The following is a 15228-nucleotide window of genomic DNA, read 5'->3' on the forward strand; positions in this document are numbered from 1 at the left end:
TTGACTGGTAGTTATCTCCGGGAGATGGTAATCTCGGCACAGCCGAGTCACAATCGGACCACTACCCTCATGTTCCAACTGAGAACAACTATGAACCTTGGCTTCAAAGCGGGTTGGAGTTAAAATCAATGGAAGTCGACACAATGGGGGCACAGTTGAAGCTGGAGAAAGGAAATCTCCACTGTTGAAAAGAGAACATTAATCCAAACGCATAATATTTCATCAGAGTTCACGGCGCGCTTCCTTCTGCTGTCTCTGTGCAACAAACCCACAGCGATCTTTGCCCTGAGCTGCCGCTGAGGTTTATATTCTGAGAATAAACTGGACCCAAGGTGAACAATATATCCAACCGAGCGGAACCAGGATTGGGGTTGTGCTTCCTCTCTGGAGCAGATCAAATTATCCAGAGAAAGGTAATCATTGCATCGTGCTCTGAGGTATTAATTCTGGCTGGGACCACAGGTTAGAAAGACTCATTCAGGCAAGATGAGTCTTTGTGTGGTTTAACACAAGCGTTGCGGAACAGGGTGTGGGGCTACCTGCTGGATAGACTGAAATTCAGGTTTATCAGCGTGTTAGCGACTGAACATTGCCCAGGGTGTGGGGCTACCTGCTGGATAGACTGAAATTCAGGTTTATCAGCGTGTTAGCGACTGAACATTGCCCAGGGTGTGATCACTTACTGTTAGGGCCCATAAAATTCAGATGCTCGGATTCGCTGAAACCAGACGCAGGAGTCCAGCGCCAGGTAAGCACAGGGTTGGTACTGGGCTGAGTCATGGTGTTTTAATAACCCCGCTCGCCACAGCAGTATTTCCACTATTGCTACCATATCAATATTGTCTTTAAAATCGCGCGGATTTGCCATCTGTTGCTTTATTGCTCTGGTTGTGATTTTTTTAGATGATGTGGCAATGATATTTATATTAACAAATATTGTATTAATTCTGACTGGCCGCAGACAAAATTAGGCAATTCTTCGCTCAGTGGGCACTTTAACATGTACCTCCTGTACTTGGTAATGTGGCAACTGAGTGCATGCCCAGGGGCTTCTGCTGTTGTTACCCGTCCGCTTCAATGCTGACCGCGCCGCCTCGTTTATCAACGTCAGCTTGTTTTTGCTGACTTAGTAGAATTAGAGGGAACACGATTTTGTCCTCTGGTACTGGATGAATGGGGGCATTTCACTATATTCGCTGGCATTAGATAAAGACAGGAGGCTGATTGTATTGGCTGTTATTTAGATGAATGAGGGGAGATTTTATCCGATGGCGTTTACATAAATGAATCCGGTGGTGTTCAGATCAATTAATTGCCGGTGACGGTGAACATCAGGCGGTGTCTTGTCAGGAATGCGGAGACCATGTTTACTGTTGTAGCGAGACCAGAAAGAGGTGAAGAGAGATGAGGTTATTTTTATGTGGTGGAGCTAGTGTGTCTCTGGAATTCTCTTCCTTAAAGGGAAAGAGAAGCAGCAGGGGCAGTTAGATCTGGGACAGGGAAAACAATACTCCAAATGCATCGTATTTCCTCAGAGTTCACAGCGCCCTTTCTTCTGCTGTCTCTGAGCAATAAATCCACAGCGATCTTTGCCCTGAGCTGTCGCTGTAGTTTATAATCTTATAATAAACCGGTTCCAAGCTGAACCATAAATCAAAGTGATGACAGCAACAGAAGCGGACCAGGATTGGAGTTGACTTCCTTTCCGGAGCAGGTGAACCTTTCGAGAGAAACATAAACATTGCTTCCGTAGTGAAGTAGTAAATCAGACTCTAACCTTACCTTAGAAAGACATTCAAGCAAAATGAGTCTTTGTGTGGTTTAACACAAGCGTTGTGGAACAGTGTGCGGCGTTACGTGCTGAATAAGCTGAAGTTCAGATTTATGAGCGTGTTATCGACTGAACATTGCTCAGGGTGTGTCCTCGTACTGTTAGGGCCCATAACATTCAGATGCTCAGATTCGCTGAAAACAGACTCCGGAGTCCAACACAAGGCGAGAACAGGGCCATAAAGAGAAATGTTATGGTGTTTTATTACCCCGCTTGTCACGATAGTATTTCTAGAGTTTCTACCATTTCAATATTGTCCTGAAGATTGCGTGGATTGACGTACAGGTGTTTTATTGTATGCTGTGTATTTTTTTTGTGCGCAAAGACGTTATGTATCTGGCAGTGGTATTTAAAATAAAAAATCCTGTAGTAAATCTTACAGTCAGTTGATAAAAGTCTGGACGTCTACACTCAGTGGGCAATTTTTATCTACCTCCTGTACCTAATAATGTGGCCACTGAGTGTATGTTCGGGGTTTACTGCGACGGTACCCCGTCCAAATCCAATGTTCGGCGTTCAGTAACGCTCTTCTGCACCCCGCTTTTGGAGCGCATGGTTGTTTAAGTTACTGTCGCCTTCCCCTCGCATTTAATCAGTCTGGCCAATCTCCTTGATCTCTCTCATTAAGAAGGCGTTTTCACCCTCAGAACTGCTACTCACTGGATTTCCTTTTGTTTTGTTTTCGCACCATTCTCTGTAAACCGAGACTTTTGTGCGTGGAAAGTCCCAGGAGATGATAAGTTTCCGTAATGCTCATTCCACCCTGTCTGACACCAGCCATCATTCCACGGTCAAGGTCACTTAGATCGCATTTATTCCAAATTTGGATGTTTGCCTGAACAACAACTGAATCCCTTAACTATATCTGCACGTTTTTATCCTTTGAGTTGCTGCCACGCGATTAACAGATTCCCATTAATGAGCTGGTGTGCTGTTGTACCTAATAAAGTGGCCATTTAGTTCTTTTACCATTTAGACAGGACCTCAGAGATTAAGGGAGCTAGGGCTTTACTCTTTGGAGAGAAGGAGGATGAGAGGAGACATGATAGATGTGTACAAGATAACAAGAGGAATAGATAGAGTGGACAGCCAGCGCCTCTTCCCCAGGGCACCATTGCTCAATACAAGAGGACATGGCTTTAAGGTAAGGGGTGGGAAGTTCCAGGGGGATATTAGAGGAAGGTTTTTTACTCAGAGTGTGATTGGTGCCTGGAATGCACTGCCTGAGTCAGTGGTGGAAGCAGATACACTAGTGAAATTTAAGAGACTGCTTCGCAGGTATATGGAGGAATTTAAGGTGGGGGCTTATATGGGAGGCATAGTTTGAGGGTCGGCACAACATTGTGGGCCGAAGGGTCTGTACTGTGCTGTATTATTCTGTGTTCTATGTTTACCTATCTCGATTATGGACAAAGGTGAGACTTGGTGCTGAGTTTTGCGATTTTCCTGTTTCCAACAACAGGTTGTCGCTGACAAAGCAGTGGACTGTTATAAGTCTGAGGAAACCCGGAGAGATAGACAGTCACTGTTCCCTCTGAGCCGCGCCGGTGTGCGGCTGCGTTGTAATTAAAATGCTTCCGTCACAGAGCCGTTGTTGTAGCGCAATGGATTTGAATGCAGCCGGTATAAGGCTCATGAAACCGGAGAGCTTGTCTTTTGCAGTACTGTATTATATCATATCCTTCCATTAAAAGATAAACTCAAAAGTGTTTTTTTTGTCAGTCCATTCTAAATATTCATAGATGCACATTCCAAAAAACAAGATAACAGAGATGCAGCGCGTTTCACAGGCCGTGTGAAAACTTCCGGCTTAGAGCAATGGTTGATCCACGCAACAGCAAAAATACTAATCAGTGGGAACATTGAAGACCGGACCAGGTTAGATTTTATGCATATTAATCACGAATGAATGTGATACATTATCGTGTTTCATTATGATACTTTATTTTGCTATCCTATTTTATATTATTCGCAGGCTTGCCTTTATATTTCACCTTTTCTCTGCTTATTCCTTTTTTAATTTGCCTTCTTTTGATTATTAAAAAGCTCCCCAATTCTCTAGCTTCAACTATTTTTGCTCTCTAGGATAACATCTTAGATCGGTATGTTGATAGTCCAACAAAAGCAAGAGCTGTACTGAACCTGGTGTTGGGTGATTATGCTAGCTAGATGCCCGACCATTTGGTGGGTGAACAGTTAGTGCAGAACTCCTCAACTTTAAGGGAGCTATAGAGAATAAAATTGTAAACTTTGAGGGAGGGTAATGAATTGGATCAAGGTAAATTACGAATTCATAACGGAGGATCTAGTGAGAGCTAATGGGAAACAACTGTTTCTGGCAAGTCCACATCTGACATGCGGAGGGTGTTCATAGCCCATCTGCACCGGAAGTACAGGATGGGTACATTCCTGTACGAAGACATCACGAGATTGGCAGCGTAAGAAAACCTTAAATGTGAACAGAAGTGATGAATTTAGTCAAGCATGAAAATGAAAAGTATGTAAAGCTTAGGAAGGTTGAATCAAACAGGGCCCTAGCGGATGTGTGTGAGGACCTTAATGAGTAACGTACATCAGTATTTACCAAAGGGAAGGATATGGAGGATAGAGAGATCAGTGCCGAGAGCACCAGTATACTCGGGCATTTTGAAATAAAAGAGGAGACACTGTTGGGTCTCTTAAAATGCACTATGACATACATGTCTCTAGGACCTGATGGGTTATACCGCAAGTTACAGAGAGAGGCAAGTGAAGAGATTGCTGGGGCCTTGATCAATATCCCTGTGCCCTGCCAAGCCACAAGCAAACTCCTGGAGAACTGAAAGAGTACCTCCTGTTGATTCCTCATTCAAGGCGTGATCATTGATGAGCATTGAAGCTGCCGAGAAACAGTCGGCTGTGAACCAGTGCTGGTAAACGGGACCAGTGTAGACAGTGACTGGATGGTCAGAACACCTCACTATAGGAAGGATGTGGAAGCATTGGAAAGGGTACAGAGGAGATTTACCAGGATGCTGCCTGGTTTGGAGTGTATGGATTTGTCACAGTGGCGTGGGCATTGGGGAGCAATGGTGGACCCAAATGCAAGGCACATCTTGTGAGGTTACTTAGGTTTAGTTTATTGTTCGATACCAGGAGAGCAAGACAGAAACAGGAATATCGAACAGGATAAGGACTCGGGACGGAGACTAGGCTGGGACCAAGGGTCTGGGCTTGGACTCTGATTCGGCTCCCAGAACTAGAGGAGATACGAAGAGGCTAGGGTATGGACTCCGAGCCCGAGACTGGGCAAGGACCCATTACCTGGGTCTAGCCTCGGGCTCGGACCCCAGAACCAGGCATGGACATGACATGGGCTAGGGAGAGGAGGAACATGGAAAACAGAGCCTCGGTCTCGGGAGAGCAAGTACCTGAAACCTTGGACACATACACAGAACAGAGAGCCGGGACCCCTCCTTGGGTACAGGGGATAGGCCCGGGACTCTTGACCCTCCGTGGGGCAACGGCAAGACGGCCTGACTTACCCCCACGGAGGCGAGGACAAGACAAGACAAGACCAACACGATTGGACACCAGACAGTACCTATCTAGCTCCGGTGATGGAACTAGACCGAAGTGCAGGCGGGGGCTGCAGATGAGGGCTAGAGGCGAGAGGGGCAGAAAAGGATTTCTGACAAGGGGGTAGAACAGGAATCACAGACCGCCAGTGCCAGGGCATGACTCAGAACTGGGAAGCCGCCAGGGCCAGGATATGGTACTTGAACGCCGCCAGGGCCAGCACTTGACATGGTATTTGAACGAGGCCCAGAGCCAGGACTTGACTTGGAGCCTCCGGGTAGTGGCCAGCTCTCGACTCGGCCCGGGAACAGAAAACAGCGGTTCTTCATTCCCTCCGGCGGGTTAACTGACGGTTCCACCTTGATGAGGAATACTTTGCAGGATCACTTCGGCGAGGTAACTGGACTGGGTTGCTCCGATGAGGAGGGGCGAGTTACCGGCAGTCGCTTCGGCAGAGACTAGGCTTGCTCCGGCCACCGTGACTTTGCAGACGCTCCCTCCCCGAACAGCTGGAAGGCGGAGACTATAAACTATCGGTTCAGCCGAGTGTTAATTGCCTCTAATCACCTAAATCGAGGGACACGGGAAAACAGGGAATCAACGGTCCGGATCGTAACATAAACAAGCTAAATTGAAAGGGACCCCGATCCGGACCATGACAGGATTATGATCAGGGATTAAGGGAGCTAGGGCTTTACTCTTTGGAGAGAAGGAGGATGAGAGGAGACATGATAGAGGTATAAAATATATTAAGAGGAAAACATAGAGTGGATAGCCAGCGCCTCTTCCCCAGGTCATCACTGCTCAATACAAAGGGACATGGCTTTTAGCTAACGGGTGCGATGTTCAAGGGGGATATTAGAGGAAGGTTTTTTACTCAGAGAGTGGTTGGTGCGTGGAATGCACTGTCTGAGTCAGTGGTGGAGGCAGATACACTAGTGAAATTTAAGAGATTACTAGACAGGTATATGGAGGAATTTTGGGTGGGGGTTATATAGGAGGCAGGGTTTGAGGGTCGGCACAACAATGTGGGCCGAAGGGCCTGTACTGTGCCCTACTATTCTTTGTTCTATCTATATTCTATGTATCAAGCATGGCCGGCCAAATGCCTGTTTCCATGCTGTGTGATCCACTGCTCTGCACGTGCTAAATTACGATGGTGGCACCACAAGGCATTGACTTCAAAACTCCACACCCTTCTGATGGAGACACAACCCCTGCCTTCAACATATGCGATCACATCTTACCTGCTTCTGACATTTCAAATACACTCAGAATGGTTTTCTTATTCAGTCAGAAGGTTATATTACATCCAACTCGTTCTCAGAGCTGACAAACCATACCCTCCCACAGCCGGTTCCACCTTTTGGTGTGCCTTTTCATCCCGCTCCAGGGAAGCTGCATCACCATACGACCGCCTGCCAATCAGGCACTGATTTATCCATTTTAGAATCTTTCCTGTAATATCGTGGGTTCGTAGTTTGTTAAGCAGGCTCAAGTGTGCAACCTTGTCAAAGGCCTTTCGGAAATCCGAGTACACAACATCAACCGATTCACCTTTGTCTCCTGCTTGATAGTCCTTCAAAGAATTCCAACAAATCTGTCAGACAAAATTTTCCCTTGAGGAAACCATGCTGACTATGACGCACCATGTTTCTCCAAGTACTCTGAGACCTCATCCTTAATAATGAACTCCAACATCGTCCCGATCATTGAGGTCAGACTGACAGGCCGAAAGTTGCCTTTCTTCCGCCTCTCTCCCTACTTGAAGAGTGGAGTGTCATTTGCAATCTTCCAGTCTTCCGGAATCAGTCTGTAATCTTGCGATTTTTGAAAGCTCTTTAATGCCTCCAAAATCTCTTCAGCCTCCACTTTCAGAACTGTGAGGTGTACACCATCTGGTCGGAGTATCGTATCTACCTTCAGATCTTTCCATTTCCCAAGAGCCTTCTGTCTAGTTACGCAATTCATGACCCCGACAGCTGGAACATCCACCATACTGCTAGTATCTTCCACAGTGAAGACAGGCGCAAAATACCTATTCAGTTCTTCCGCCGTTGTGTTGTTCCCCATTGCTACTTCTCCAGCATCGTTTTCCAGCGGTCTGATATCCACTGTTGCCTCTCTTTTACACTTGATATATCTGAAGAAACTTCTGGTATCCTATGTAATATTATTGTCAAGCTAAATTTCATATTCCATCTTTACTTTCTTCATATCTTTTTTCAGTTGCCCTTCTGTTGGTTCTAAAAATAACGCAATCCTCTAACTTCCCACAACTGTTTGTTCTATTGTATGCTCTCTTTTTGCCTTTTATGTTAGCTTTGAGTTCTCTTGTTAGACACGTTTGTGTTAGCTAGCCAACTCCCCTCTCATGCCTCTGTAATTCCCTTTACTCCACCGTAACACTGATACATCAGACTTTAGCATCTCCTTCTCATATTTCAGGGCGAATTCGCTCATATTATGATTACTTTCCCCTCAGGGTTCTTATATCTGAAGATCTCTAATCAATTCTGGTTCATTGCACAACACCCAATACAGAATAGTTGATTCCCGACTCGGCTTAACCACGAACTGCTCTATCGCGTAGGCATTCTAGAAATTCCCCTCTTGGGATCCAGCATCGACCTAATTTTCTAATCTACCTGCATATGGAAATCATCCATGGCTATTGTAACCTAGCACTTTTGGCATGTATTTTCTATATCCCTTTGTAATTTGTAGACCACATTCTTACAACTGCTTGGAGGTCTGTGTCTAACTCCCATCAAGGTCTTTTTACCCTTACAGTACCTTAGCTCTATCAACAATGAATCAGCACATTTCAACACTATGTCACCTCTTTTTAATGAATTAATTTAATTTTTTACCGACGGAGCCACGCAGCCCACTCTGCCTCCCTGCCTGTCCCTTCAATACAATGCGTATCCTTGGACATTAATAGACAATAGCCAATAGACAATAGGTGCAGGAGTAGGCCATTCGGCCTTCGAGCCAGCATCCTCATTCACTGTGATCATGGCTGATCATCCACAATCAGTATCCGGTTCCTGCCTTATCCCCATAACCTTTGATTCCGCTATCTTTAAGAGCTCTATCCATCTCTATCCTGAAAGCACCCAGAGACTTGGCCCCCACAGCCTTCTGGGGCAGAGCATTCCACATATCCACCACTCTCTGGGTGAAAAAGTTTTTACTCAACTTCGTTCTGAATGACTTACCCCTAATTCCTAAACTGTGGCCTCTAGTTCTGAACTCACCCATCAGCGAGAACGTGCTTCCTGCCTCCAGCGTGTGCAATCCCTTAATAATCTCCCAGCTATAATCTTTCAGCCATGATTCCGTGATGCCTATAACATTATATCAGCCAATCTTCAGTTTTGTTGTCAGTTCATCTATATTATTCCTTATACAGCGCGCATGAAAATTTAAAACCTTCTGATCTGCATTCGCCCTTTTCGATCTTGTCCACCTTTAACATTGCATCTCACCCTATTGACTGCAATTTTGTCCTATCAACAGCCTCTCCTCGCTACGCATTGGCTCTGTTTGTAAACCAGCAACCCCTTCTTCAGCGTTATTGTCCACCTTTCCTATGATAATTCTTATATAGTATTTTCCTCGTAGTTTCCTACGATAGTTCTTGTAAAACTGTGATTAGAGTAATTTCTTCAGCTAATGGTTAATCTGTGGAATTTGTTGCCACACGGGGTGTTGGATGCTGTCATTGTGATACAGCAGAGACTATTATGTTCTTGATTGTAAGGACATTGATGGTTTAAGGGACAATGCAGGAGAATAAGGTTGGATCGGACTGGATGGGCCATATAGTTTTATTATACTCGTTTTTCTAATGGTCTTACTGTCAACAGTAGGGTAAGTCCTTATCAGTTCCAGATGTTGCGGTGTGAGAGATGATTATATGTTTGTTCACTGAGATCATTCTATTTGCATGCGGTGTTCAAATTTCAATGAGGTTTGATTTTAGAAACAGTAAGATCTAATGATTTTCGAGGTTTTTTTTTATGAGTCCGGGAACATCTTGAAAACTTACTGCTACACGATCATAATTGAAAGTTTAGAAATAGAAACGGGCGCAGTGTCGAGTCCTAATAGTGTTCTAAAATCTCCTATTAGTGTTTACCATTAGTGTTCTCCTGATAGGGTTTTCATCAATGCCATGATCAAGCATATTAATACGTGTCTGAGAAACTGGTGAAGCGGCAGGGCTTCGGGTTCCTGAATCACAGGGACCCCTTCTGTGGGAGGCACGACCTGTAAAATAAAAAAGGACGGCTTACAACTGAACCTAAAATATCTGAGTACGTAGGTTTAATAGAGCTGTTAGGCAGAGTTTAAACTATTTGGCAAAGGGGTGGGGACCGGTGTGTTAGGACTGAGGAAGGGTAAAACAGAAAAAATCGAAGGTAATCTGCAATAGAGATGATAGAAAGGACAGGCGGGATTTGAGGCATAATAGCAGCTAATGGTATGATTTAAAGGGCAATAGAGGCGTGGAAACAACAAATACTGGTCTGAAAATGTTATATTTGAGTGCACGCAGCGTAAGAAATAAAATAGACAATCTTGAATTTCAGCTGCAGATTAGCAAGTATGACCTTTTGGCCATCTTTGAATCTTGGCTGAATGATGGCTGCCATTGGGAGCTCAACGTCCAAGGATATACTGTGTATCGGAAAGATAGGTTAGAAGGCTGATATGGGGGGTGATATGGCCCTCTCTATAAGAAATAATATTAAGTCATTAGAAAGGGCTGACATACCATCGGAAGGTGTAGAGTCTGTATGGGTTGAGTTAAGAAATGGAAAGGGTAAAATTACCCTAATAACAGTTGTATCATTCCTCCAAACAGCAGCTGGAATGTGGATTACAAATTACAGCAGGAGATGGAAAAGGCGAGTCAGAAGGGCAATTTCATGATAATCGTCGGGGATTCTAACATGAAGGTGGATTGGGAAAACCAGGTCAGTACTGGACCTCAAGAGAGAGTATTGGCCCGATGTCAAAGGGATGGTTTTTAAGAACAACGTTTTGTTGAACAGCTGGATTGGGTAGCTTGCAATGATCCGGAGGTGATAAGAGAGCTTAATTTTAAGGAAAACTTAGGGAACAGTGATCACAATATGATCGAGTTCACATTGAAATTTGAGTGCGTAGGCTGATCGGCAGAAAGCAGAGAGTGGGAATAAAATAATCCTTTTCCGTCTGGATAGCGGTTACCAGTGGAGTTCCACGGGGGTCGATTTTGGACCGCTTCCTTTTATGATATGGGTCAATGAAGAATATAAGAGCTGGGATGAAGACACTCGTGAGACGATACTTAGATTGTGTGCAGTTTTGGGCTCCTTCTTTTAGAAATGATATACTGACATTGGAGAGGGTTCGGAGAAGACTCACGAGAATTATTCCAGGAATGAAAGTGTTGCGGTATGAGGAACGCCTGGCAGTTCGTGGGCTGTATTTCCTCGAGTTCAGGAGAATGAGGGGCGATGTTATAGTAAAATTCCGAATTTTCAGAGGCCTGAGCAGATAGATATGGCAAAGTTATTTCCCATGGTAGAGGCTTCTAGCACAAGAGGGCACAACTTCAGGATTGGAGAACGTCCATTTAGAACAGGGATGCGAAGAACTTCCTTTAGCCAAAGGGTGGTACATCTAGTGATTTTTTTTTTTTTTGCCACGAGCGGTTGTGGAGGCCAAGTCATTGGGTGTATTTAAGGCAGAGAAGGAGAGGTAGTCAATTAGCCAAGGCAACAGAGGGTATGGGAGAGAAGGCATGGGAGTGGGACTGACTGGGAGAATTAGATCAGTCTATGATTGAATGGTAGAGCAGACTGGAAGGGCCGAATGGTCTACTTCTGCTCCTATATCTTATGACCTTATATGTAAATTAATAGTCAGATTGATAAACATTTGTTGAGAACGTAGCCAAACCAAATTGTCATTGCTGGCGACACCCGCGGATTTTTTATAGTTGTATGACGTGCTCTCAGCTCCGATATTGATTACAAAAGTTGGTGATGGTAAAGGTTGGTGTATTCGATCCTTTATTAGAAATCAGAAAACCTACAATCTGGTAGCAATGAAACGGAAGTCTACCGAAGTGTAAGTTCAGTGTATTTGAGTGGATAATAATAAAATATATGACATCCGTCAGTTCCCAGCTGTGAACAAAGCACAAATATGAAACTGATTCCCTTCACTTTCACCCCGTCACCACCCCACTCCGGAGCATAAGGAAATCATAACTACGAAACACAGAATACAGTGCAGGTAGAGAGCAGATACATGGCTGCTACAGATAGGCTCAGCTTTGATTACGCGGTCTTCAATCTGATGTATCAACGTACTGTCTGTCTTGTTCAATAATTCCAACATTTTGGTTTAGTTATTGCAAATCTGCTTTTGCCAGCTTGCTGTTTTTGATATATGGTTGGTCGACATTGTGTTTAACAAGGTGCCATGTAAATTTCTGATAATAACCAGATGATTGTGTAAATAAATCATGACCGGAGATTAGGAGATAATAATGATCTTAAAATCCTGCCGGAGAAGATGTCGTGGTTCTGGACAAGATGCCGCGATACCATGGGTGGGACTGCATTGTTCAGGACGTCAGTGTGTTTCTATGTAGACTCAAACCATATGTTGCCATGGGTGTCAATGCCAGGAGCTGTTAAACTGAAAGGGGACCGTGAGAATCAGGTGTGACTAAGAAATCTGTATAATTCAGTGATGCGAGGAAGACATGTCCCATTGGTCAGCAGAAATGTTCCACCCCTGACTGCTGTAACAATTGTCCATTACACACCATGGCGCCACCAGTGGTAGGAGGACAAAAGCAGTGGACGCTGTCTGCTCAGCCTGCCTTGCCTTTCCTATTGACACATCACTCCCAGTCCAGGACACAAGATTGGTTCCTAAAAGGGTGTTGCCTGCGATAAAGCTAGTAGATACTCCGGGGAATCGTGGAAAGGTGTACAATCCAGGGATAGAGGAAAAATGGATATTGCGTGACTGTGGGTGCATGGGCACAGGTATCTTAGGCCGTATCAAGTCTTCAGTGGAAAGGCCCAAGATGTTTGGAGGTGTGTCGTTGTATTTAAAAACAAAACAGTGTTCTCCATTATACTTCAATTAATGCCTGACGCTCAACTGTTAATTTTGTTCGTTACAGCGCAGCAAAATCTGACCCCAACTGTCCTCGACATGGCTGAACGGGCGGGCAGGGGAGGAGTTCCAGTGACGTCAACATCAGGAAAGGTCACGGGTATGTCCTTCACAGGTCCCAGCTCAGTGATCACCGAGCTCCTGGCAGGCTGGAACGACTCCCAGCTGCTGCAGTTGACGGAATTCTACCGGGACAGGCTGGAGCAGGCGATGGAAAGAGGAGTGTATGGAGTGAGCCTGGCGTTAAAGGATGAGAATCAGTTCAGCGGAGAGGAACATCGGGTGAGTTTGGGTTTGAATTTTCACACATCAGAGGACTGATGGCTGTCGGATCTCTGACTCATTGGATATTAAATTAGATAAAAGAGCAACTGGGAAATAAATACTGTACATACAACCACAGAAATGTGAATCTGAACCAGTGATAGAAAGGGTTGAGAAGACCCCGCGGACTGATGAGTGGCTGCTCAGTGTTCAGAGTGAGTTGAGCAAGTAACAGTTCTGTAGGCTTACAGTATAACATGGAAATACGACGGGAGGTTTCAGTTTGCGAAGGCTGTACAGTGTGACGGCGGGATGTCAGTGAGAACCGGGACATCATCAGTGGGCGCCACAGGAACGCGAGTGTGTTCTGCTCTGGGCGGAGATGATTGTGTTACAATTTGTAGTAGCAAACAGTGTGAATCGGAGAATACTGTCGTATTGTAACGTGTAATCACTGAATACACCTCCACTGGAAAAGGCAATGGAAAGGCATCAGGTGTCAGCTGGCAATCCGCTGTCATGTTGGACACTGGCGGACAGAGCAAATGAATCACATTATTTTTTCTGCAACTTCTCTGAGAATGTTCACTCTGCTATATAAAAAAAAAACTCCTGACTTCTTTCTTCCTCTGTGATCGTTATTTTCCGATATTTTTTTTTTACACCGTCAAACCTGATGAGGAATTATTTATGGAATTGAAGTTACTTCAATGAAGCCGTCACAGACCAGCCAGGATCTCATTGACTGGTAAACCAGCTTCACGGTGCATGTCCCTCCGTGTGCTCTGAACTCACAATATACAGTCCATGTCCAGACAAGGTCTGCACCCGTCCGGGTGACTGCTCAGTATGATCCCGTTACTGCGCACATCATTTACTTCTCATTGTCTGTGTGAATCTGTCGTTCCCAATTTGTTCACCGTTACTCTTCACAGACAATCTCTGATCTCGCTGATAATGGCAAGAGGGCGGACAGTTCTAAACTCCTCCTGAGCCTGGTGATGGAGAAAGGCTCCCGCGCCCGGAGGGCGATGTGGGAAAACTTCGTGAAAATGCGCAATGTCGTCCCAAAGTTGGACAAAATACTGAAAGAAATTCAGGAACATGGTGAGTTAATATCAGAGATTGATCTAATTTAGGATTCAGGCTCTACATATTTAATAATTTCACGCATTTCAATTCCCCAAATTGTTTAAATCCGAACAGGTTGTGTTCCGATCCATCAACCCGTCCCGGATATTCCCAGTGAGCTGAAAGGTAAGTGAAGAAATCACTGCTTCCACCACAGATTGATATTGTGTAGGGCCATATCGTTGCTGAGACACGTGCATTTGACCAGGTAAATGTTGGCAACATGACACAGTGAGACGCATGGAAAATGTTTGCTGGAAGGTTGGTTTACATAGGACATAGAGGGTGGATAAATCTCCTGCACATGATGGAATGCACCCTCGGGTCCTGAATGAAGTATCTGGAGAGACTGCAGAGTCATCAACGATGATCTTTCAAGAACTGATCGATTCTGGCGCTATACTGGATTACTGAAAAATTGCAAATGTTACTCCGCTTTTTAAGAAGGGTGGCAGGCAGCAGAAAGGAAACAATAGACCAATTACCCTAACATCAGTAGTAGGGAACTTCTTGGAATCGATTTTTTGGGATGAGATGACGGAGTACCTGGAGACAAATGGCAAGATTGGCCAAAGGCGGCATGGTTTCCTGAAAGGAAAATCCTGCCTGACAAACCTACTGCAATTCTTTGAGGAAAGTGCAAGCAGGGTAGACAAAGAAGATGCAGTAGATGTGATGTACTTGGATTTTCAGAGGGCCTTTGACAAGGTGCTGCACATGAGACTGCTTAGGAAGATACTTGCGCATGGAAGTACAGGGAAATTACTAGCGTGGGTGGAGCATTGGCTGGTCGGCAGGAAACAGAGAGTGGAAATAAAGGGATCGTATTCTGTCTGGCTGCCAGTTACCAGTTGAGTTCCACTGGGGTCGGTGTTAGGACCGCCGTTTTTAACAATGTATGTCTATGTGGTATTAATGGGTTTTTGGCTAAATTTGTCGATGATTCAAAGATAGGTGGAGGAGCGTGTACTGTTGTGGAAGCTGAGAGCCTGCAGAGAGACTTAGATCGTTTAGGGTAATGGGCAAAATAGTGAGAAATGAAATAGAATGTTGGAAAGTGTATGGTCATGTATCTTGGTGGAAGAAATAAACGTCAGACTATTATTTCGATGGGGAGAGAATACAAAATGCAGGGAGGCAAAGGAACCTGGGAGTCCTTGTGCGAGATACCTTAAAAGTTAACCTCCAGGTTCCGTCGGCTGTGAAGAAGATGAATGCAATGTTTTCATTCATTTCTTGAGCTATAGAAT

At 44.8% G+C, this 15228-nt stretch overlaps 1 protein-coding gene across 1 annotated transcript in view; it reads left to right on the forward strand.

The window, feature by feature from the left end:
* Positions 1–12622: 12622 nt before the first annotated feature.
* The window catches only part of LOC140207981 (NACHT, LRR and PYD domains-containing protein 3-like), a 41706-nt gene continuing 39100 nt past the window's right edge, over positions 12623–15228 (forward strand). The window contains exons 1-3 of the mRNA XM_072276513.1: positions 12623–12865; positions 13783–13954; positions 14054–14104. Of these exons, the coding sequence (XP_072132614.1) occupies positions 12623–12865; positions 13783–13954; positions 14054–14104 (466 nt within the window). The remainder of the gene's footprint in view (positions 12866–13782; positions 13955–14053; positions 14105–15228) is intronic.

The sequence above is a fragment of the Mobula birostris genome, chromosome 13 (assembly GCF_030028105.1).
Source record: "Mobula birostris isolate sMobBir1 chromosome 13, sMobBir1.hap1, whole genome shotgun sequence".
NCBI lineage: Eukaryota > Metazoa > Chordata > Chondrichthyes > Myliobatiformes > Myliobatidae > Mobula > Mobula birostris.